The 25,606-nt window shown below is 40.3% G+C and overlaps 1 protein-coding gene across 7 annotated transcripts in view; it reads right to left on the reverse strand.

Annotated features, from left to right (window-relative positions):
• The window catches only part of FAT3 (FAT atypical cadherin 3), a 423,806-nt gene that overhangs the window by 30,793 nt on the left and 367,407 nt on the right, over positions 1-25,606 (reverse strand). For all 7 annotated transcript variants that reach the window (XM_074917423.1, XM_074917414.1, XM_074917394.1 and 4 more), the window contains 8 exons: positions 25,221-25,435; positions 24,411-24,548; positions 21,653-21,796; positions 20,911-21,108; positions 17,653-18,451; positions 9,524-9,658; positions 8,406-8,563; positions 390-858 (listed from right to left, as the gene is read on the reverse strand). In XM_074917423.1, coding sequence (XP_074773524.1) covers positions 390-858; positions 8,406-8,563; positions 9,524-9,658; positions 17,653-18,451; positions 20,911-21,108; positions 21,653-21,796; positions 24,411-24,548; positions 25,221-25,435 — 2,256 coding nt within the window. The remainder of the gene's footprint in view (positions 1-389; positions 859-8,405; positions 8,564-9,523; positions 9,659-17,652; positions 18,452-20,910; positions 21,109-21,652; positions 21,797-24,410; positions 24,549-25,220; positions 25,436-25,606) is intronic.

The following is a 25,606-nucleotide window of genomic DNA, read 5'->3' on the forward strand; positions in this document are numbered from 1 at the left end:
AGAAACAGAGAAAGACAACAGTGCCATTGCATCTATGATGGACATTTGAAATAACCATCTTTGTGTACAACCTTCGATGCTGTAAATGGATCCTGCAAAATCCAGCTGAGCATTACAGTAATTGTAATTCTGTTGGTTTCTATAGAAATAGGATTATCTTAACAGCCAATAAATCAATTTCCTCCTGGAACACTAATGCAATGAGAAGGGGAACCATTCCACCGTTATATAGAGAGCAAACAGCTTTTACACAATTTGCAATACCTATCAGAGTTTTATAGAGTTCATGAGATTTTTTCAAGCATGTTGCTGCATAAAACCATCTCTGGCAATAAATTATAGAGGAAAACGGGGAGGGGGAAACCCATAAAGTAATGCAAAACATTTACCACCAGATGGCACGCTGGTACAGGTGCCGCCGTTCTGGCAGGGATGCCTCTCGCAGGCATCGGGGTAGAGGACGCAGCCAAGCTTTAATTCGGTCAGGCCAACCACTTCTGCAAAGCTGCTGCGCTTGTTTTGGAGCGGCAGCTCATTGTTATTTAGGACAACTGAATCCAGGCAGCCCTGAAAGCCGCTCAAGACCTGCGTGGTTCTCTTGTCAGTCAGGCTGCGGACGTTGTCCACTTGGACCTGGGCGCCGAAGTAGACGGAGCTATCCGTGCTGAGGCTCTGGAAATAGAGGGGGGCTTTGCGGCGCTCCACGTAGCTGTCGTCCAGGGACAAGCTTGTGAAATTGCGATTCAGCTCCAGGAAGACCGAATGCCAGCTTCCATCATTAACGGCCCTGCCAGAAATTCCCAGGATTCCCGGGCCACTTCCGCAGTCCAGCTGGAACCACAGTTTGCCATCGACAATCTGCAGGGGGAAAACAGAAATCAAAGTACTTCAGGTTCAGACACTCAGCTGTCTCATAACACACTCTCACAGGGAATCTGGAAACAGAGAGGACTTCTAGACAGTCTTTATACAGTGTTAAAGCTGTTCTCCTGCATGACACTAGAACAGCAAAAAGCTGTGCCTTTGTCATCAGCAAAAAATATATGGTGACAAGTATCACCCTACTTAGAATTTACCCAAAGCCAGTTACCATAGGCAAACTGAAAATAAGAAAAAGATATAGATGCAGAATACATGCAAGGACTGGGGTAATGGTATGCCTCGCTGAACAGGGGATGGACTGGAGGACCCACTTTCTGCTCTTGGCTCTGCTGCTAAGCAGTCGTGTCTTTCTGAGCAAGTCCCGTCATGTGCCCATGTGCTGCGATTCTGCTCCTGGTGGCTGATGCAACCAAAAGGACAGTCCCTCAGGGCAAGGGCCGCCCTTGCCTGTTTGAGAGAGGCAACGTCAGCGGCCACGGCTTTCAGCGGGGGATGTTAGGTCATCTGCTCATGCACACATCCTGTGCCTCCGTAACCTTTTGGAGTATCTCAGCAAGGTGTAGATTTGTCCCTAAGTGTCACAAGTTTATTTCCTCTGAGGACAACACTAAGATTCTGGTTGCCCAAACGTCAGCTATTTTCTAAGGATGCTGTATCACTTGTTCTGCGCATACCTCGTAGATGACAGAGTATGTCTCTTAGTTTTCTTCCTTTCCTAATATTTATGCTGGGTTCATGACTTTAGAGGAATTGTTAGGATTTCTCACTCTCCCTTCTGCCTCTCACCTATCTGAAGTCCTCATAAAGGGAAAATCTGTACCAGCCTGCTGGGATAGACAAAGTGCAGAGTGAGGGAATAGGTATGAAGTGCTGCTTTCCTGATTAGCAGTTTACGCAAAGATTTTAGGTTTCTTTAACAGATGGCAGATAAGTTTAAAATGGCTGACAATGCTGGAAATAATTTCTTATGACACATTAACTGGATTCAAGCTCTCTGAAAACTCTTGCAATTATTTTACCTTTATGTCATGCTCTAGGAAGTATTTATTTCTGAAAACCTCATTTCAAGACAGTTCTGTCCTATTATTTATCCCCCTGAAAAGTTCAGGCGCTGTGTCCTTTTTCACCATTCCCTGCAGCACACATTATACTCTCACTGGTTTATCCATAACACAACCCTAACTGCTCTCTTCCAGAAGAGCAGTGTTGCCATAGCTGTCAATGCAAGAACGGCCCCAGAGCTTTGGTGGCCTGCTAAACTGACATGACTAATGCAGATGTGAGGATGCTGCACTGTGTCTATCTGTCTTTGGACATTTCTGGCTGTTTCTGGCATGAATAGTCATTTAAAACTGTGTTAGCTAGAGACACCCCTTGGCATGTGTCTGAACTGGTGCTCAAACTCTGCTAGGCTCTCTCAAGTGGCTTGAAGGTAAATGGGACATATTAATCAACAAGAGAATACTGTGTTGTCGTGTCATTATCAGAATTTTGCTGTCATTAAAGGTTCACAAAACTACCTGGAGAAAGGCTAAGGCTAAAATCTTGAGTTCTGATGATCTTTGGACTTTCTTCTCCTTTCCAGACCTCAGTCTCTTGACCAGTGAAATGTGAACCAGGCTGTAACCTCAAGCCAAGGCACACTGGGCAGTCGGGGTGTAAACCACACCACTCCACTACTCTGCAATTGCTTGGATGGGATGGACACAGAGATGCGAAGCACATGACAAGCTCCCTATAAATGCCAGCTACCTACTTACTCTGCCTGGCATGAAGGATGTTAGAGAGTTACACACGTAGAAGGAGCCAGAAAAGCAAGAATTAGCCCCTGCTATGGACAGAAGGCTATTTTGAAGCCCTTGAACTGTACAATGTAATGAAACTGAGAAGAAATGAGATCTATGATTGTAATAAAACATGCTTGAGGGATGGATGTTGCTTGGTACTCCTACAGCTCAATCATAAAAGGCTAATGGTTGTATAGAAAAGTAAGTCTGGATCATTTTTCATTAAAAAAAAATATTTTCTTACAGGACTCAAAACTCAGCTGTAAACTATTTCCGTAGATTGAAATTGGGCCTATTAAAGCATCTGCTCAGGAGGAATCTCTGTAAACAAGATGCCCTGATAAACTGAGCTGGTTTCTCTCCAGAGACAGAGCAATAGTTTCTTTTCTCCCTGTGCAACAAAATAGTCCACAAACCTTGAAGGTGCTGTTCAGAAAGTGTGGTCTGGCTCAACAGGAATACAAATCAAACAGAAAAATACATGCCAACATATTACACTTTGAAAAAAAGCCATCATCGGATAAGCAGTTAACTTGCTTCTTATTCAAAAGGCTTTTTCCTATGGAAACTCTTCTACTGATTGTGTATAATATACATATACCTCCCCTAAGACTACTTATACCCTGAAGGACCTACTGCCTGCATGTCTATTACCCTTACAGAACATGCTTTTCCAATTATCTTTATAAATACAGCACCACATATGAGCACCTGGGATAAATATTACACCATTTGTATACGGGAAATGATGATCTAGAAGATTTGCCATTAAAATATGTTTTATACATCTTCCTCATCCACTTTTATTTCTTATTACCAGCAGACGATTTGACATACACAGTAAATATATATTGTCTGAAAGGCTATGTTCCCTTCCTTTCATTAAAAAAACACCAGTAATCTCCACCTTAGGCTAGCGTGAAAGATGGAAAGGATGGTTTGATGCTTACAATACTAGCCTAAGATATGATAGATATGCATGAGAATCTACACTCTTCCTCTGGGATCTCAAGCAAGTCATTAGTTTCAGGTCTCCATCAGTAAAAGAGGAATAACGTCATTTCCCTACCTCACACCACTGCTTTATGGATATATACATTAAAGACTGTGACATGCCCAGATACCCCTAGCAATGGGACCATAAAAATAATTAATCAGATGGTCACAGGCCTTGATGTAGTGGGACAGGGAGGTTGTATTTGTCCCCTACTGGCGCCATGCCTCTAGAAGGAGGAGGAAGAGCAGGAACAGCCCGTCAGGAGCAGGGGGTGCAAGGGGCTCCTGTGCTGCCTACTGAGCAGCTAGGCTGGCTGGGCAGGGAGAAGGGTCCTCCACTCAACAGGGCAAAACAGCGTCTCCACTCCCAAGTAAGTAGAATTCAACCACGGACCTTTGATTCAGCGATTAATCCCTGGTGTTCCCATGTTTCCTCGTAACAACTGTAATGTCAGGGACACCAATCCTGAAAGGGGGCTCTTTGATTATAGCCTGGACCTTGGTACCAAGAAAAGCTGAACTTCATGTCAGTTTCTTACTAAATGTGGTACATTTAAGCAAATAGTATGGAAGTCCAATGAATGGCCAATGCTGTTGTCCGGGCTCAGCAGTTATCCAGACAATAACCTCAGGGGGATGACTGCTCTGGTTGAGGGCTGATAGCATCAACCTCTTTTCTCAGGACTGAACGTATGGCACTGCTTTTTTTCCTCAATCTATGTGATGTAACACAGCAGAGAGCTTGAATTACTCCATTCCGCAGCAGAGACGCAAACTCTGCAACCTCTTGCTAAAGCAGCCTACGATGCCAGCAGAGACCCTCTGCACCAAGATGAAAGCAGAGAGACAATGCTTCCTCTTAGCTGCACAGACAATTCCCACCAAGCTTCCACAAGCTTTCTAGGTTTAGTTATAGTATCTCTCACTATAAGTACTAGAACAGTGAGGTTAATGCATCGTTAAGCATGTATGCTCTTAAAGACACAAAATTCCTCACCTGTAGAGAAGTACAAAGAACACACAAGGCTCCAAAATCTGATGCAATCTTTTACATTTCAACAGTTTCATTCAATGAGCAAAATGGAGCCAAACACATATTGCAAATTATATTAGAATATTAGCCTGGCTAAGATGTTTGGCTAACATCCATATTTGTGTATCAACATAGGTAATAAAATGATCAAATGGTTCTTCTGAGACCACCTCAGGCTCACACAGTCCATCTGCAGTCACACACCATGGATACAGCATGCTGCCTACTAATCTATCTGGGGAAATATTTCGTTAGCTGAATTACATTTCAGGTTCGTTTGTGTAAAACGGTATATTTAATTAAAATATTACTTGTTTCAACTCCAGCCATAACTGGGATCATATCCAAACTTCAGACTTATCCAGCATAAGCCATGCAGCAGTAATGTATAAAATATACTCAACTAAAGTTTCACATTAACTGCCTGGATGGAAGAACACGTGCTTGCCTTTTACCATTTAACAGCTGTATTTCTGGCATGATGGGAAAGTATCCTTTAAATTTCACAAAAGTATCACAAAGTATCCTATGTATCCTTTAAATTTCACAAAACAAGTTGAATCACTATTATATTCTTTGGAAAAATAAAACTATGGAATTCTCTGTAATGGTCTACATAATACTTTAAATTGTTAAATCATACTTTTGCTACATAGGAAAAAGGTGCTACATAGGATTCTATGCAGGAAAAAGGAAACGGTTTTGGTACACATAATCTTTTCAAAGGAAAAAAAAAATGACATTGACCTGCATCTCATTTTGCCCCAATTGTCTTAAAAGCAAGAGCACACGATGAAAAAAATGGCCAACCTCTCAAAATCGATGGATGAGTTGCTTTATTTGAAACAGCTGAATAAATAACACCTTTATTATATTGTATCAACACAGTGTAGCTGGTAGGCTTTCAGAAAAGTAGTAGACAAGCAGTTTTGTCTCTGGAATTGATTATTCATCCAAGAAGGACACCTTGTTATGATTATGAAATATTTCCATCCCTGGAGTTATCACAAATGTATGAGCTCCAAAATTTAAACTGGTCATTTAAAACACTGAAAACCATATTGCAGCATTAATTTTTAAATAGACTGCAGTGGGGTAGCGTTGCTTAAAAAAAAATCAATGCCACTATATGCCCCAACAGTGGTGGTGGTTTCTGTTTGTTCTCCTGTGGGCTTGTACTATGTGGTGGGTCTAAACTTCTTCCACCTCTGCCTTTGTCTAGTGCTCGGTGTTGGTGCTGGGCTCTCTGGTGCTAATCCGGCAGATACTTAAGTACCTGCTTAAAATTAAGGTATGTGAGTAGTTCCAATTGCCTTCAAATACAGGAAGTTAAAGCAAGTGATTAAGTGCTTTGCTGGAGTGATGCCAGAGTGCTCGAAAGAGCACAGGATCCCATTCTTTATCCTCTATTTGGAAAGCTTCTCCTTATGTTTAATTTAATTGAAAGCAATGCTCAAATGATAACAACTTCACATTTATAGACCTCTAATTAATCTACTTAATGGCCTCATTTCTGAGTGTCTCCCTATCTCACAATATACATACCTGGTTAAAAAAAAAAAAAAAAAAGCAAAAAAAAAAGCCTTACCTCTGGTTTACAAATGAAAAAAATATATGCTTAGAAAATCTAAGTGTAACTTGCTTGAAAACATCTGAGTTAGGGATCTCCAAAGTGCAGTTCATGAGTTAGCTGCCATCCCTGAAGAGACCTGCTATGGCTACATCCCTTGAGGATAATGCCGTTCGTCTGCCATAGAGCACTTTTGTGAGACTTCAGCCATGTTTGCTAAATGACCTTCACAAGCAACACTCTAGGAATTCCTGATCTTTTAAGTGATGCCATTTCTTAAAAACACATGCTGTATGTAATGCTTTACTTTACTTTAAACCCTATGCTTACAGAAGCCAAGGGCCAGACCTGGGAAAATGATGTACTCACTGCAACTGCAAATTCTGCCCTACCTAAAAGCCAAGCATGAGGCTCTGGGAAGGGAATTCCCTGTGTTCTTTCCCGATCAATGCACGGGAGAAAGTGAAGCCTTTGCCTTTGCTGCGTCCACGACCCTGGACCTCACTCATTGGACACGTGAGGTGGCAGCTGCATCTGAAGCTCTCTACTAAGTGCCTCATGAGATGGGTTCAGAACGGGTAATCCTTTCTTAGAGCTAGGAAGCAAAACAGAGCATGACTTGGAGGTTGGCCTATGAGATCAGAGCGGAGTAGCCACAGCTCTTGTTGCTGCTCCTTCAAGTATTATTTTTTTTCTCCCAGAATCTTTCCAAGCAAAATGGTTAGGTGATTGTGTGAAGTGGTGACTGAAAACACATAATTCCTACCCCACAACTAAAAACCCAGTTGACTTCAATGAGGAGCTACCTTTTTTAGTAGCATGATTTTTTTCTTTTTCGGTGGCAAAATTTCACAGCTTCAACTGGAGATTTCTGCTCAGTTGCCTATGATCTGACCTGCTGTACTCTTTAATCATAATAGTTTTATATGCTAAACTCTAACAAAATAACTTCTTCTATCATCATTCTAACTCCATTTCAGTCTGCTTCTGTATCATCACCTACTGCTTTCAAGTGACACCTTCCACCAGGATCATTTGTTTTATTCCAAGCATTTTTCAAAACTACAGAATTGCAAACATTCCCTACTGATATATACTAAGAGCAACCATGATGAAGACGTCAAAGAAGGTCTTCAAGCCTGCAGTTTTGTTTTGGTTTTTTTAACAAAAACATATACTGAAAACATCAAACTCTGCATTTCTCCATGTCTCAAAACAGAGCGTAATTGTCTTGTACAAATCTGAGCAATGATGAGAGTCCCCAGTGAATGACAGACAGTACTCCTGTTCATGAAATATTTCAGTCTAACTGCTATAAAATTATTTGTTGTCCATTAATAACTCATCTAGCCATTTTAACATTACCTAAGCATTCAGCCAAAAGAACTCTTAAATATTGCAAATACAGACACAAAAGGCTCTGTGCCATTTCTCCCACTGCTGAATTATAGGACGTGGCTGAGTTACAAAAGTCAATGTCTTCATTTTGTACCTTAGAGGCTCTAGCAGAAATACTATACATGCAGGCTCTTGGATGAGCCTAGCACTCCCTTTTCATCCAGCAGATATTTGCCATTCCATAGAAACCCAACAAGGAAAAAAAATGCATGGAGAGTTTATCAATTAAAGACTGTGATACCAACCTCCAACTACCCCATGCCTCTCAACAAATACTCTTAATTCACAGAGTGCAGAAATCTTCACATTTAGTAGGAGACATGTTCTAAGCAGTTGGTTTCTGGAAACAGCAGTGAGGGCATATCCTCTAACCACAGGCACGGACACAGGGGAAGAACAGCTATTTCAGCATGCATCGTTTTGACTATATGGTCATATAAATGGCCAAATCTTACATCTTGTGCAGATTGGCTCCTGTATGGAGACACACATAATGTTCTTATACTGAACAGCACCCAATGGAGCATTTTCCAAGTAAAGTACCACTAACAAGATGCTTTTTTGATCGTTGTTGCTGCCATTGTCGCAATCGTTGTTTTTCCCTGTTAGCATGAAACAGATCAGATTTCATCTTCTCAATCTACAGCTGAAATGAGAACAGCATTCCCCAAATCAAGAGCCAACAGAAAACATATAATCAAGAAAAACAACTGTGGAAAAGATAAGTTATTTTAATTACCTTCAGAATTATACAGGGATTTGCTCTGGTGTACATTATAATTCCATTGCTTTGCAAGGTTCGCAGACGGAGAGCCAACTTGAATTCCTCTTTCTTGCTATTTTCAGAAACCCGGTATTTAATGTAGCTATTCCCAGCAAAGCTAAGGGAAGTGTGGCCTGAAATAACCATTTTGAAAAGACACACGTTTTGTTAGCGACACATGAAATAATTCCTCAACTGTCAAGTTATTAAAGAATTCATAAAGCTAATGAGAATGTCTAGCAAGAAATAAATAAAAAACAACTTTGATGGGAAAAAAGCTGGCACCTACTACAAAAACATATTGTATTTTTTTTAAATTATTCTTCAGGGAATGGAGAAAAATTCCATACTTATAAAAAATAAAGTTTTCTACAAGTATTCAGCATTTTTAAGGTTATATGCCCCTGGAGGCACCTATCTCGCCTCACTGGTAACGGGAAGAGTTAAATACAACCATGCTTGTACATCAGGCCAGCAAAACCCTTGAGGTCCCCACAACCACTGGCCAGGACCATAGTAAATACAGTTCAGTATCTGCTGTATTTTCATCAGAGAAATAGCACACATCCTCTGTCATGCAGCCCTGGATTCACTAGTCAGCTAAAAGCTCTACTTCACTGTCTTTCTATCTGGCTCTTTACATCCCAGGGAACACAGCTGCAGAGAACTAACAAATGTCCCCAAACTTTCTTTTGGGATGGTGTAGTGTTTTCATTAATAAAGACTGGAATTTCAGTAATCTAAATAGTAAGCAGAAGAGTTAATTTATAAAGCTTTGCCCATGGCAGGAAAACATCTGGCATAACAGTCTCTAGGAAAAGTCCTGTTTTCTTAGCAGCCTGTTTTGCTGATCTGGGAATCAACTGCGTCGGTGGGAATTTCCCAACGGAAACTGGATCATAGTCTTCATACAGCCCCATAGCTAGAAAAAGAAGTACTTTACAGGGCTTATAAACAGATACACCAAGTGCCAGTGCTGAGAAGGGTTAAGCAGTACACTTTCTGTTGACTTCAGTTGTACCTCTACTTAAAAAAATGAGAATGGCATCACTTTGTTGTTCAAGTAGATCTCCCTCTACCACTGTGACATGCACCTGAACATTCGCCAAGCTTTCCTGGTGGGCACTGGCAGATGAACGGTCTCCGGTTAGCTTCATACCCCACACACTGCATGTCTCCTGGACATGGCTTCTCCAGACAGGGATCGTTAGACCCTGGGCAGAGTCCTCCTGCAACAAGTTAAAACACTGTCAGGGATACACATGATCTGCAGCAATACAAGAGTAATGAAAGACAATTATTGATCTCACACTTGGGTACAAGCAAAGAATGGCTTAATAATAATAATAATAATAACAAAAAAATAAAACCTTCACAGAAGAGACGTCCTTTGAACAAGTATTTAACAAAACTGTTACAGTTCTTCAAAGGCTGCCCTAAAACCCATGGCATTGTATTATAAAAAACAACTATTATGAACAGTAACTGGTTTATAATTGGTATTGTGACTCTCAAGCCATTCATTTTCTCAGAAAGCCTCCTGCACAGGGGATTTAGAGATATGAGGAAAAAAAAAAAAAAAAAAAGACTCGAAGCTATGCAGTCCTTTTGCCCCAGCACATCCACGAGAAGCAAATTTATGAAGGTAGCGTTCCCTAGGAGAAAAAAAATAAGAAGCCATTCCTGGGCTACAGAGCTGGATTTTTCATCCTCATACTGCACAGGACATGCTGACAGCCTGATCGTACAGCATAGGCAAACTTGTCCTGTCCCCATGTTCCTCTTGACATTTCTGAGATTGCACATCCTATTGTGTACCTTGCCCAGACTGCCAAAACCTATCCTTCTTTCATCTGGTTGTGACTACACAAGCTGCCTCTGGAACCGTGTATGTTCAGAAAAAAAACCCCAAAACCGTGCATTACTTGCTCTGGTCACTAAGAACTCAGTATGAATAAATTTCAAAAACAAGTTGACTATTTCTTGACATTACCAAATTGAAGAAAGAAGCAGGTTAATATTCTAAATAGCCAATCCCAATTTATAATTATAAATTGGGAAAAACATTAATGTCCTTTTGTATTTGGGGAACAGTATAATTTGGATAAAATTATTCTGAATTCTAGTGTCAACTCTTTCCTGAAAGTCTTTTATTAGTATGAAATCTAATCTTACCCAAGAGTAGGTGAATTCAGAACTACTACTAACTTCATAAGGGAAGTAATCCAAAGGGACAGATGACTACTGAGTTTTAAATTTGTTTAAAATACTTGTGTGACATAATTCATTAAGGTTCTTCAAAACCTCCTAAATTCTTAACATGTATCAAGCAGAGCATGTCAAGGGCTTACTTTAAAGCCTGTCAATGTCAAAAGAACTTTTCGCATTCCATGGGGTTTGGATAAAACTTCTAAAGTATCTAAATAAAACTGTTCTGATCGCCCTAATCTTAAAAGATGTGCAAACGCCGTCTACAATAATGCAAACCATGATACAACTATTGCTGCTTAATATATGAATTCTCAGGAATACACAACTTCCACAGCAGTCAGCCTTTTCTTGGTTGCAGTAGATGCAGGATCAGCTTCTCCCCTTGGACATCTGTGTGTGGGTGCTATAAAAGTAGCCTTTAAGTGCAGGAAAAAAGGCACTCCTGCCTTTACTTCCATCGATTTGCAGCCAGAGTTTCAACAGAGTGAAAGCCGGTTGCTGGGAATGGACAGGCACCTCTTGTTCTGCTTCTGAAATTCATTTACTTAATACATGCAGGTGATGATTTTAACAATAAAAAGCCAGCACCTTCCTACTCATCACTTTCTGAATATTGGCAGTTCTTGTTTATTGCAGGACCCTTATCATATTCAAAAACTACTTTATTTTTTGAGCATATGTATTTTGTTTACAATTTATAAAGGAAGAAATCAACCTGTCATAGAGTGTATCTCCGAAAGTAATGAAAGAAAGAATCTTATTGCTCTCACACTTTAGTACAGCCAAAGCAGGGCTCATACTAAGCATAGCTGAAATTACCTGGCACTCTTAAGTATTTTCTGGAAAAAGAAAAATTACTGCTGTAGGTTTCAAAGTGGACATGGGTTGACTACAAATACGGCAATGACTGTAAATGTCTTGCTTGATGTACAGCACAGTCAATTTAATCTTTAACATCCTCCCTTCCTTTGTCAAACATTTGTTTGAGAGGTCTATGCAGTAAACGATTTACAGTACTGCCTGTAGCACTGTTAGAAAATGATGCATGGTAATCTTTATTAATCACTTCAGTAGGTAACATTAACAGGAGCAACAGCTGCAATATAGTCACACTTTATGTCTTACAGAATCAAGAAACAAATGCCATTTAATAGGGTTCTGCACTGCAGAACTATGTTCTATTTAAATGTAAGGTCTGTAGAATTTAACAGAGAATATGATGCCTTTTTATAGTTGGGGTTTTTTTTTTTAGGAAAAAACCCTCATTCTTTGGAATTCAATGGCAAGTAACAATTATTTCTGAAATTATAACAGGTGGTTAAATATTCTATAAGCTGCCTTGTATTTTCTAGTTGTTTCTCTTAGCTATTTTAATTCATTCTTGTGTGACAAATACACAGCATTCTGCTGTACGCAGAGTGTATATCTTCTCTGAACACACTTAAACCTTTTGCGAGGCTGTAATTCAAGTGAGCGTCTGTGTAGCTGACAGACAAGTCATTTGGACAAAAGCCCCACAGCTCGTCAGTGTGCAGCAGTAAGGGGCACTGAGGTTTCCAAATGTGGCTCTGCAAATTTTCACATCCCCTAACCTATGACTGTATCTTTGACATGAAGCAATAAAGCAATGGCTTAATTTGTTATCCATCTCTGACAGTTTTTTTTTTTAGCTGATTCAAACACTGATTTGTACTTTAGAGTAATCTTTCCACAGTCAAAAAATATATGGAAAGGATCTAACATATTTAGTACAACTGTGGAGATACACTAAAGAGCTGCTTATCCTGGCAGGCCAAGGATAGATCTTCTGGTAAACTACAAGCAGATCAACTTCTTATTCATTCTGTAGCAAGATTTCATAGTTGTCACAAAATTTTTAAAATATTCAGACTTGGGAGACAAAATGCTTTATGTCTGCCTGTATGGTTATAAGCACATAAGCTACAAATCTGCACTATTGCATTGCCCTAGCTAACACACATTTTCAGGCTGATTTCACAACTATGAGGAGCAAAATTGTGAAATTGTTCAAGGTTACATTGTCCACATCAAAGATTTACAGCCTGACTTGAAATAAAATTATTCTAATATTGCATTTCCACTCCAAAGAGCAGTCTATTTACCATCCAGTAAGAGATTAAAGAAATAAAGATTTGAATTGATCTTTTTTTTTTTTTCTGTAGGCAAGTCCAGACAATCCACGGCATTCCCTTGAAACTCTCATTAGCATTAATAAAGCTGTTCTCTGCAAGGTATCACAGAGACACATGAGCTAGCATCAAGCAGTGCATGGCAGGAAAAGGTGGAACAGACCCACTTGATTTTGACAGATCATCTTCAGTTTAATTCTCTAAAAGAAGGTAAAAGTATCACAATCTCCCTTCTGGTATACTGAGGAAGAAAACACTCGTCCACGACAAAATGAGACATTTATTTAATTCCCGTCCCTCTGAAGAAGAATCACTTCCAGGAATGTAAATATATTTTGAATATAGAGTGCTTCATCAATTTCTATCTTGAGCCTCGTGATATTTGTTGTTTTTCTGTAAGCCTGTTCTCCTGAATTTGTATGAGTATTAAAAAAAAGAATCTGTTTCTCTCACTTGCAGAAGAAAGCTTGAAAGGTGACTCCTGAAGGCCAGAGTCCCAGAAAGCATGTAAAGCAAAGTCCAAACTGCTACTTTTAAACGATCTAATAATTAGTTTAGTGGGGAGGGAAGATCTTCAACTCATGAGCTGAAATTTGTTTTTATTTTTGGAGCATGGTGACAGGGTATTGTACACAATGATTACTGTGTATGTATCAGCGCAGATGCTTCAAACTTGTTTCTGCACAAGTCAGCCATGGGTTTCAGTTATCTCAAGTGCCCCTGGAAAACACTGTGTCACACAGTATGTCCTAGTGAATCAGATACTCTCCAGTTTTAGAAGAACTGAGACATCTGACCAATTCCACCAATCCTTGATCACAGCTTCACTTAAGACCCCTCAAGTGACAGATACCAATTCCGATTCTACTGCTGTGCCCCCACTTCATGCTTCAGCTCTCCCATGTTTTATACCAGATTGTGCATTCTCAACAAGGGCCTTAAAATGGGGAATATTCACAGGGAGAAACATCTCTCCTTACACAAGTGCAATGTTAAAAGGACTACAGCCAAATCAAACCTATCAAAATTATCTGCAGTTCTTTGTTCCCAAGCACAGACAGGACACCTTCTTCTTCAGTCTTCCTGACCACCTTGTCAGGACAGCTCAAGGCTCATTCGTACATGTGTACTTCTTGAAAATGGTAAAAGCAGTGTTGTACACATAGGAATTGGGTTCCTGATGCCCAATCCTGCAAAACACCCAGGACTGTTTAAGAGCCAGTGCGTGCCCTGTGGAGCTGAGGACACAAACCACCTCTGAAGATGAGATCCTATATTAATAGCAGATATCACAGTCTATGATTTCCTTCTGTCAGAACATTCACAAAATGCTAGAAGTGGCTCCATAAAGTCTGAATTGCCTGGTTTCACGACAAAGTGGTCCAAGACTGCTATTCGCTTGATTAAATAACGTGGATGTGTCTGCACTTTTGCTGAACACTTCTGGGTCTATTAGAAAAATTCTTTCAAACTATTAAGCCAGAACCGTATTAAACACTTGAAATGGAATTCATCTCATCTAACTTTAGGGCATGATTCATCTGACTGATTTTAGACATCTAGGGAGAGATGTATCACATCATTAAAAATACCTCATTCTTTCCACTGTCTGCAAATGGGGCCTGGAGTGACCAGCTTAGATGTAGATATATACCCACATTTGTCAAGATAATTTCAATCCAGCCCTCTCCCATAAACATATTAATATAACCCCACTTTTGTATGATTATAATGCAGAACAACTGTACCAAAGTAGTCCCAACAAAACCTGCTTCTTCCCTGCATCTTCGTCTCAACACAAAAGAATTACTTTGCATCATAAAAAAATAAAAATACAGAATAGATTTTTGCTTCTGAAAAATGAGAATGTCATGAGAACTCTTTTACACAAATATATTTATTCTAGTCCTCCTATCTTTATTTCCCAAAAGCACTGACAGATGTTTGCATACCTCGCGTCATGTGATGGGAGACCGGCAACTGCATAGCCCCTACAGCCACACTGAAACAGACCCCAGTTTGTTACAATATTTTTCACAGAAACACAAGCAGATGAGCCAGAAACCTATGGAGACGGTCTGTTATAGGAAAACTCTTCAATTTTATTGATTTTAAAGGCTTAGATTGATGCACCTGAACCTTCAAACTTACTCTTCCAGAGCAGAGCTGCTGAATCTCCAAAGTTCACTCACTGCCTGCTTTAGAGTCTCCCTGCATTTTCACGTTAGATAACTCTGTTTGCTCACAAAGGTAATCTAGGTAAGTTATGCACAGCTGGCATGCATAAATTGTGCATATCTGTGACATCTGCCAGTGGGAAAAACACTCCAAGTATGAGATATATTTCAAGAACGAGTGAATTAGTTCAAACTCAAGCTTTCTGGGTCATAATTGAATCAGATCTCTGGAAACATATGCAATATTTTAATGTCTTTGTCATAATTCAAATTATTAATATTTACTGGACTGGATGATAAAACTATCCTAGTAACAAAAGAAGTATAATACTTTTATTATACTGGTAATACCTTGCTAATGTTGTCTTGTTAAACAAGCCAAAAGAAATTTATTCTAGTATTTTGTGCTTTTTCCTGACTTGCTGCATTTATGTGAATGTACAAGAACTACTGATCAAAGAAGTATTTGCATTTTTCTAATTCTTTAGTGGACCTAGTCTTTAGCCTTCATGAAAGCAAAACTATAAATACATTCTCTGATTAATATACTCTCAGAAGTCTGTGTTACCTCCTATGAGATAAAACACTGTGTATCTGTGTATTTATCTAAATGCCAAGACATTTCCTGTGGCTCCTTTAATTATGAACGCTAGAAGAGGCAGTAGCATTAACTAATGTGGAGAAGGGCAATGCATGGATTTTTTTACTTCCCACCAAGATCGCTTATTTCTGTGCAAGTAATAGGCACCGAGGCTTTCACCCCTCTGGTAGCTACACTGAACTCAGCAGCTCTGAACACTTGTTACAGGCTGGATGGTGGACAACCCCACCCCAAGTCTTGTGGATCACCCATGGGAAATCAGCACATAGTGGCTCGCACAGGAGCTGTGGGAACCCATCCAGCTTTCCAGCTGGACCAGGATAAGCTGCCTGTTGCAACTGTTCCCATATAGCAGTCTTGGAGGGCGTGATAAATGGTCCAGAGGCCAGGGACTACAGATGGTCTGCAGAACCGCACTGTCTGTCCAGCACCCTGCCATACATTTTGAGGATTGACTGGTACGTGACAGAAAAATTTAGAAATTGCTGTCCCAGCTGAACTTTTGTGCTTCCGGTGGAAACTTGCTGTGCAGAGAAGAAAAGGGAGAGAGCTGCTGGATCAGAACCGTACTGCATTGCAAAGTTTGTTTTATTTTTATTTAAACTAAGGGATTATGAGGCAGATCCACTTACTATTAGTATTTGAAGGGAATAACAGATCATTATTGACTTTAATAAGTAGTGAAATGAAATTACAAACAGTGAAAATTTTGGCTGCCAGGAAACCTTTTTCTGACACTGAAGGCTATCGCTATCCCCATGGAGATGAAGATTTGTGATTTCTTGGTACAAAAATGAGACAAAGCTATGACTTAGAGAACATAAAAGTGTTTTGCAGACAGTGCTCCTGCACTGACTCCTGGATTCCTCTGGAGGATACTGTGGCATTGTCCCTTTTAAACCTGTGAAAACCCTTTATTTCAGAGCCTTTCATGGGTAACAAAGCACCAACTATTGTTATAATGGATACATCTGTTTGAAACTCATAATGCTATCACTTAAAAATTGACCAGATAGTCTGCTCTTGAAAATACATGAAAATACCTCAGATACAGAATTCTGCTATTTTCACAGAACTGAAGTTCTATGGCATTATTATTCACGTGCCACTGGAGACAATGATTTCTGGTTAAGTTTTATGCAATTTATGCCTATTTTCTTCCTCACTAAAGTCGACAGTAAGACACAAAGTCCTGCTGACTGCTGCAGAAACAAAGGTTGGTTACGGAGAGACATGGCTGCTGAATGCTTGTAACTGCTCTGTGTGTATGTGTGCATGTGTGCTTAAGATGAAGGAGACTTAGATGTATTGATTTTACAGCAGCTTTTTTCTCCACTCTTAAATGAAGTGGAATGAGAAGCAAATAGCTTGGCAAACAAAAGAAACAGAACTATTATTATAACTGCCTGAGGTTTTATACTCCAAGTGCAGAATCATAAGGAAGATTGGCTCTCAAGTCTATTTGTCATATATGCCCCTATGAAATCTGCCAAAACCAGGGAACAACAACCTGAAATCCACCCAAAACCCCACCCTGTCACCTACTGTAGCATTAAAGGTCAGGCATAGTGCTTCCCTGCAGTTAGTAAAATACTTCACTGGTTGCCATGCCTCTCTTCAAAAATGGGACTGGAAAAGGCCCTTCCATCTGCACTGCTTAGGTCAGAGGCGCTTCTCCGTGGGGACTGCTGGTGCATCGCTGCAGACCAGGCTGTTCTGCTACAGTCACACTCCAGGTTTATTCCAGTGGTGGCACCAAGGGGGTGGGAAGCTACATCCCTCTGCCTCCTCTCCACTCCTCTCCTCTTCCTTCCTCTCCCCTGGAAGCTGGCTGATGGCTCCGATTAGGGAGCCTCCAGGAAAATGGCCTTTGTCGTAAAAGGCCAAAGTTCATCAACTTCCATTTACATCAGTAAACACGAACAATTCTTCCCGAGCCTGAGAAATCAATTCCCACAATACATCAGCCAGTCATGCTTTAACGGACTGAATTGAAATGCCCTTTCTAATCTGCATCAGAGGAATAAAACCGATCCTATCGCATAATGTGTAAAGATGGGAGGGAAAGAGGGAGCGCTACTCACCATTGCACATGCAGCGCACATTCCTGTAGAAGCGGGGGCACACAAAACTAATTCGTGCCGTGCTATAGGTCATCAGGGAATGTGAATCAATAGATAGACTTTGCTCACAGTGTTGTTCCTGACAATCCAGTCCAGAGCAATTCTTCTCCAAGATAGCAGAAATACGAATCACATTTTCCAAGTGTCTCCTTGCATTGGTAAGCTTCTGAATCAAATAGGCAGGCTTATAGAAACCACTGTTGTGCATCTGAACTGCAAACAGCATGTCAAGCTGATTGCTGCCTGCCACTGGCTGAATACTGATGATGTGTAGGCTGTCTTGTTTTTGGGAGAGCACAGCATTTCGCAAGGTACGCCTGAACCCGTGCATGTGAAGGCCCACAAAGTCTTCCGGGGAAACATTCTCAAAACGGATAGTGACTGTGTTCTGCAGCATTTCTTGTAGCAATTGCTCAACGTGGACCACAACATCGATGGGTACTTGGAACCGGCCATCACTGACAGAGACATTCAGGACATACTTGCCGTTATCGAGCCCTCCAAGGGCAATGATCTTCCCATCATGGCTGTTGACCTTGAACAAACTTTTCTGCTCTGATTTTAGTGTGTATGTGAGGACATCGTACACATCCTGATCTGTGGCATGAATTTTGCCAATGACTCCTCCAGGAAAATCATCTTCCATGGTGACAATGAAAATCTCCAGTGGAATGGCAGTCGGTTTGTGAATGCTCTCTTCAATAACCCTCACCTGCACGTAGGTGTGGGAAACCTGCTGAGGCTTCCCAGAGTCCTTTGCCTAATGTAATTTAGAAAAAATAAAAAATAAAACTCAAAATAAACTACACAGCCAACAACCATAACTTCTTGTTCTATATATTTTGACAGCATCGGTAATTCTGAAGACCTCTCAAAAGAACTTCCCAAACGCATTTGCAACATACATATGTAAAGAAACGTCTCCGCCATTTCTAGCAGCGGAACTTACAAACTCTTTAGGGAAGCACAGATATCTCATGTAAGTGGATTGCAGAGAAATGTGTCAGCAGAATGTCTCATTACTCAAACTGAAATGTTCCCAGGATCCCACAGCTATCACTTGTCCTCTTCACAGAACCATCTGAATGTGGTATATTCTGCACCAAATGGAATTTAGGCTCACTTCTACCCTGGAAAAGAGACTGAAGCCCAGTGAAATACCAGCAACAATTTCTGCACTGCTTGGTGTGCTCCAAAGTGTTTCAGACCCTGCTTAGTTTGTGTGGGTGTGAGGAAGTTCAGCGTTTTGCTACAGAGCTCTGTACTATTTTACCTGAAGCAATCAAGAAACATGCTTGAAATAAGTAAAATTTATCACCCTCCAAAAATGAAATAGGGTGCTTGTGCTGTTACTAACAATAAAATATGAGAGCAGCACTACACTTGGACAGATGACTGTATGACCCAGAGCACATATGATAGCATCATTTGCACTTTTTTATAGAGAGTAAAAGAGCAAGTATGACAAAAAAACCAAGGCCATTTTGACAGAAAGGTGTGCAAACTTGAATCAGTGTCCTTTCCTGCACTAAGAAAAATGTTTCATTGAAGTCACTATTAAGATATACTGCTCCACACATTTATTTGCTCCAGAGAAGAATGGAAGACTAAACTACCTCTGGGCAGAGATGTAGCACACAAAGATCTTTGCACTTGGACACGGGGCGGAAAATTTACAAGTTAAAGAAAAAAAAAAGGCAGGATAGCAATAATAATATGGACATTACTAGGAAAAGACTAATAACTTTAAGACACTCTAAAATTCATTCGTCCTCACTCCTAAAAGGGCTGGGTGGAGTATTTTAAAAAAAAAAAATGTATATGTGTACACACATCCATGCACAGAGATTACATCCCATTCTACTTTCAATTTTAACATTACTTTTCAATAAACCTAACAGAGGAGGAACCTGGTGATGGAAAGGAGAAGCAGCACTCTGCCACATATGAATGGTAAGAAACAGTTCTATGGTTTATATGCCACAGAAATCCATAAAATGTTTTCACTGCAGAAAACTCTGAAGAAAATAATACTAGGAGGAATTAGGCCTCCCCAATTCAAGAGGATGTTTTTCTGCACATGTTGGTGCATATCAGACATAGTGGTCTGTCTAATACTTCATTTATATAACATACTTGGATCTATACAGCTAGAGGATGATGCTTAAATTTAACTCTCATGTTGAAGTTTGGCTATATTGGAGCTTTGGCTAACAAATTTCCCTGAAAACAAAATATTTCAGGATGAAGGCATGGTAAGAATGAAAGGTGAGGTTTTTTATTTTCCTGCAAGGCTCAAAAAATAGGTTTCAGGAATATTAGATGGCAAATTTGTAAAACTTTACTTTGATTTGAAGTGTTATTTAGCATCAGAGCTTATATTTTAAAAATTGTAATTAACTGAGGATATCACTGCTATGAACAGCATTAAATGTGCTTGTAATGGAGCAGACAGGCTGTATTTAGAGAAATCAACCCCCACAAAGCAAATGGAGGAAGCTTGCATTTCAGACTTTGTTTACAGGACCATGTCCCATTTCAATGAAGAGGTGTTCATTCCCTAGACTTGCATATTTACTGAACCCTAATATATTTTCTCTGGCACGCTTGTGAAATGTGAACAAACTACTTTTGGATTTACAGTTTTTTGTAATCAAAATTACCCTGGTAACAAAGTTCCTCAACAATTACTCTAAAGCTAAGTTTGAGCCGGACTTCTACCGCATGTCTTATTTTCACATTCTTTAAAAGCTAAGTTGACCTTGGAAATGTGATTTCATGAATTCTTGGTAGGCTTCCAAAACTTTATGCTTAAATTTATGACTTAAAAGCAGAAGTGATTTTCCTTCCTAGAACAATATTTTGCTGTCACTTGTTCTGCGGTGTATTTATACGTATATAATGCATTTTTGCTTATTTTCCTCGCTTAGCTACAGAAAAAAAAAAGATGAAAATCTTAAATCATAACGGCCACTGCTCAGAAAATCCATTTCATGCAGAGAAAATTGGAACGGTGGATGGCTACCTATTTATATTTATATGAAATTAGGTTTAAGGACATCAAAGGAAATATACCTTATTGTGTACTTGCAAACTGGAATGTATGGTATTTACTCATAGCATACAGTCAATTAAAACCAACACACACAGGCAATGTACAGATGACCTACCACTACTAGGGTTTTTGTTCCTGTGCAGATGCAAAAAATCAAGCCATACCTGCACGCAGAGCACATATTCAGTTGCAACCATGTGCTTGAAGATGACTGCAGATCTCAAGACGCCATGAGGGTCCAGTGTAAACTCCTCCTCTTCGTTGCCAGTGAGGATGGTGAAGGTAAAAGGGGGGCCATTGTGAAAAGAGTCTTTGTCTGTCACTATCAGCTGCAAAATGCTTGTGCCCACCGGTTTATTTTCCTTTACACATATATACAGTGTATAAAGAAAAGGATTAATACATACACAATCATAAAATACCATGTTTTGCTATCAAGAATATTCAACTGGATGATCTTTGCCTATGACAGCATTTCATAAGCAACATTTATTTGACACTGCTTACACCCCACGGACTGGTAGCAGAGATGGAGGTACCCACCACACCTCCAGGAATTGATGAGCTCTGCCTGATCCTATGTCTGATCAGGGCTGACTAACCATTAAGACTTGCACCCTGAGCAAGGTGTAAAGAAGTGTTAACTTATCCCAGCTCAGACTTTTTGTGGCCAGGGTACCTGGTGCAACAGGGGTGAACAGTAAAATGTGTGACAGATGCTGAGGTTAAGGAGCCTCAGCAAACAGAAAATTACCAAAGACTTTGAAAGACATATTTATTCTTTCCTTTAAATAAGATCACTTGATACATATTTTGCAGATAAATCATCAAAAGCTACTTAACTGAAACCAAATGCTTTTGTACTTTAAAAGACAGAAAAGTTTTTGATGTGCAGGATAAACTTACTTGAATTACAGCTGTATAGTTAGCTGGAGTAAATACAGGGCTATTATCGTTCACATCAGAAATGTCCACATTGACCGTCACAGACGAAGACAAAGGAGGGGTGCCGCTGTCTCTCGCCTGGATAACTAATGAATAACCAGATATCTGAAAAAAAGTGGAAACATTAAATCATTGTGAAAGCAGTCCTAATATTTAACGCATGTTCTTTACATCCAGTGCACTACACTATTCTGAGGAAAGCTATTTGGCCTCATTATATATAGTATAGTATGTACAGTATATATACTTACACCTTAGTATAACTTTATCCTGTTTATTGCTACACTGTGCCCCCTTTCTGTTTTATAAGGCTATCAGTAAACATAACAGCTTCACTGTATAAAAATAACTGTACTAGATGACGAAACAAAAGGGCAGACAAAAAATGACCGACATATAATATTCAAACTCAGCCATTACCACTGTAGCTAACATTTTCATCTCTCCTAGGTGTCAGCTGGGATATGTGACCTAATTCTATTTGTCTTACAGATGGTTTCCAGGATATTATATAAATTGCTTATTAGAGCCAACCTCAGTTTGACACACAGTGTTTCTAACGTGATGAACCAAGAAAAAGTTCACAGGCAGTTGCCTTAAACACAGTGGAAAATATTTGAGACTGCTAGGGACAACAGTCTCTGTAGCAATAAGATATTATCCACCATTCAGTAGAAGATAAGACGTTTTTTAAGCCTACTTGTTTGCAACAGACACAAACTACTCAGCATGGTGTGGGCAGTTCAGTGTATCACCCATGGGCCCTCTACACACATATGTGCCTGTGCGTGAGGTGTGAGTGTATGTGACAATTTGCAAAAGCTCTGTCTATGCACAGCTTATAGATGACAGTTTGCTTTTATGAACTGCATCCTTATGGCAGCCTCCTTACGTCTTACAACTGCTTTTTACTGTATATTGCTCCTCGCTCCCCAGGGAGAGTCTGCCCCTCTGCCCTACGGGGGAGCAAGCAAAGGGCAAAACGTATGCCAGTTACAACACCCTGCTCCAGCCTCTTGGTGCAGGGCTGGAAAGGGGAAAAGCACATCCCTGCAGAGGGGAACAATGTCATGTTAAAGAAGATCTTTCAAGGTGGGAGGAAATCCAAGGCTATTTGAAAAATAAAACCCATTTGGGTAGGAGGGAGAAGAACATGACGAATGTACAAAACAAGGGGGGGGGGGCTTTTGGGATGTGGGACCAACCTAAAGAAAAAGGAAAGGTTTTTTAGGGGGTTGTAGGGAGAAGAAAGACTGTGATTTGGTGGGGACATAGTGACACGCGAGGAAGGAAGAATCCTCCACTGTGAAATTGAGGAAACCGAGGCTTTCGAGCTGTAATTTCCCCTGCTAGCTAAAGACAAGATTGACAGCTTTGTGGGAACTTTCCCAAATTTTGTGTGTGTTTGCTTTCATTTCAGTGTATCTCAGAAAGGTAGATGGCAAAAGCTATGGTTTCTGTGTGATTACAGCTGTGGAAACAGGTTTCCTTAAACCACTGAAACCTGGGAGTCAGCACAGTCTTTGGGGGTCTACAGCAGATGGGGCATCATGTATCATTTTCCCTGAAGGGGTCAGAAACACCTGTGTCTAGGAAATTGCCAAGGTGGCAAAGAAAAAGACAATATCATTGCTTATTTTAACCAAGGGAAACTTTGGAAAACGCATTAAACATGCACACACCAGTGAGGGTGAATGTGTGTGTCTGGATGCAGATGTACATGAGTGCACTTCAGAAAGTAACTAAAATCATATTAAGAAATTAAGCCTGTGCCATTTGAGAGAAATGTATTATAGTAGATTTGTAACATTCACAGTCACCGTTACTTCCCTGTCCTCGACTGTCAGCAGTAAAGTCATTCTGCCACCAAATACTGACAGTTTAATCCTGCCTTTTTGATAACACAGAAAGGATATTTGCCACTGTTTTAAGCAGTAGCTCTGCTTCCAGTAGAGAGTTTTTCCAGCTGAGCCCGTATTCTGAGGATAGCAATCAGCTTCCCCAATTTCCTGGATGCACTGCTTGGAGGCAGGAGGCATGGATTTCATTATGTGTTGCAAGATTTCTGAAGACATGTAGCACTCTCCTGCCCTGCTAGTAGCACTGTATTTGTTTGGGTTTTTTTTTTCAAAAGCTGCTAATTGCTAGCTATGGCAAAATCGTGATAAATCACCCTGAATGAATAATCTAGCGAGCAAACAAAGCAGCAGAATCTGTTTAATGAAGCACTCTCACTTTTGGTACAGCCCGGCCACTTCATAACATCACCTCCCCAGTGACATGTTTTGCAGAGCGCTAATTAATGGCTGGAGGTCTCAGCTCGGTGCTTGGTGCCACAATCTGGAGTATGTTGTAATCGCTCGCTTGCACACACCGCTGCACGTGTGTGCTTGCACGCAAAGGAGAGAAGAGGATCGTTAACACAGCAACAGCTGCTGGTGGCACCGCAGGAGAAATCCAGGGTTGGTTTCTTCCCCGATCTGGTGTCAGCTGCTGTGTTGGTGCAGGATGGGAATGTTAGCAGGGCAGTTGGCTTGTACATGGGATTGGAGATCGGGTTGGGGTGGGAAGAAGTGGAACAACATTAGAAAGACCTGTTGGAACATCTCAGGCTGATTGTAGAACAGTATAAAAGAAGATTCTTCAAAACAAGCTAGCAGGAGTGTTGAGATCAATACACATCTGTAAGTCGTAAGTTAAGAAGTCCCACATGTCTTACCCTTTCTCTATCCAATTTCTTTTTAACCTTCACGAGTCCCAAAACAGGATCAACTGAAAATTCATTGTCTTGATCCCCATTCACAATGGAAAAATGAATCTGGCCATTGGAAGGACTGTCCAGGTCTTCTGCTATCAACTTTTTTGAGAGAAGTGTGAAAATTAGCAAAATAAATATTAAGCCATCTTAATCAATACATTAATTGCCTGTTCAACATCCCCAAATACTTCGTATTCCATCAAACTAATTATATCTGAACTGCACTCCTCTACACCACCAAGGCAAGCATCAAACCAATCAGTTTTTGACAGGAGGCTCCCCGTGGATGTTTTAAAAATTCTAGTCTTAAAACATACACAATATTTTAATCCTTATATTCCACATAACACTTTCTTTCTGGATCCACAAGTTGCAAGATGAGAGTACAGTGAGGTTTGGGTATGGCACTCTGCATGCCAGACTACATAAATACTATGTATTTCAGTGAAAAGTTGAATTCTGCCCTTCCAATAAAACCCACTTGTTTCCAGCTGACTCATGAAATGCAATGCGTTAAACATGCCGTTGCTCTTTGACAGTATATTTGGGTTAAAAAGAAACAGTCTGTACTACCACTACTACTACTTTCTTTTGGGGCGAAACTGGCAGCAGCCTGGAGAGCAGTAGCAGATGCAGAGTGTTGGCCAGAGAACAGTCTGGGTGACTCAAGATGCAGTACTTATCATTATTAACAAGTGCAGCATTATTTTATTAAAGGTCATGTGGCAGAGAGCGTCGTCCTGAGTAAATGCTGCCCACAGCCTCACTCACCATGATCACTGAATCACCGATGGCAGCGTCCTCGCTGATGACCGCGCTGTAGACCACCTGGCTGAATTTTGGTGCATTGTCATTAACATCTGTCACGTTTACATTCACAGTTGTAACGGCGCTCAGGGCTGGAGTACCTCCATCTTTTGCTTCCACTACTAAGTAGAAATCCTTACACGATTCATAATCCAAAGCTTCAAAAATGGAAATCACTCCTTTGAAGCAAGGGAGGGAATGTCAACAGCCAGCAAAATACAAATAATGCTATGGACTAAGGGATTTGACAGTAGTAAACAGTACAGCATGCTATTTATCACCATGGCACACATACAAAATATGTTGTTCTAACTGTAACTGCCCAATCCAATAAAAATATTTGGTCAGGT

Source organism: Athene noctua, chromosome 1, assembly GCF_965140245.1.
Source record: "Athene noctua chromosome 1, bAthNoc1.hap1.1, whole genome shotgun sequence".
NCBI classification, from domain to species: Eukaryota; Metazoa; Chordata; class Aves; order Strigiformes; family Strigidae; genus Athene; species Athene noctua.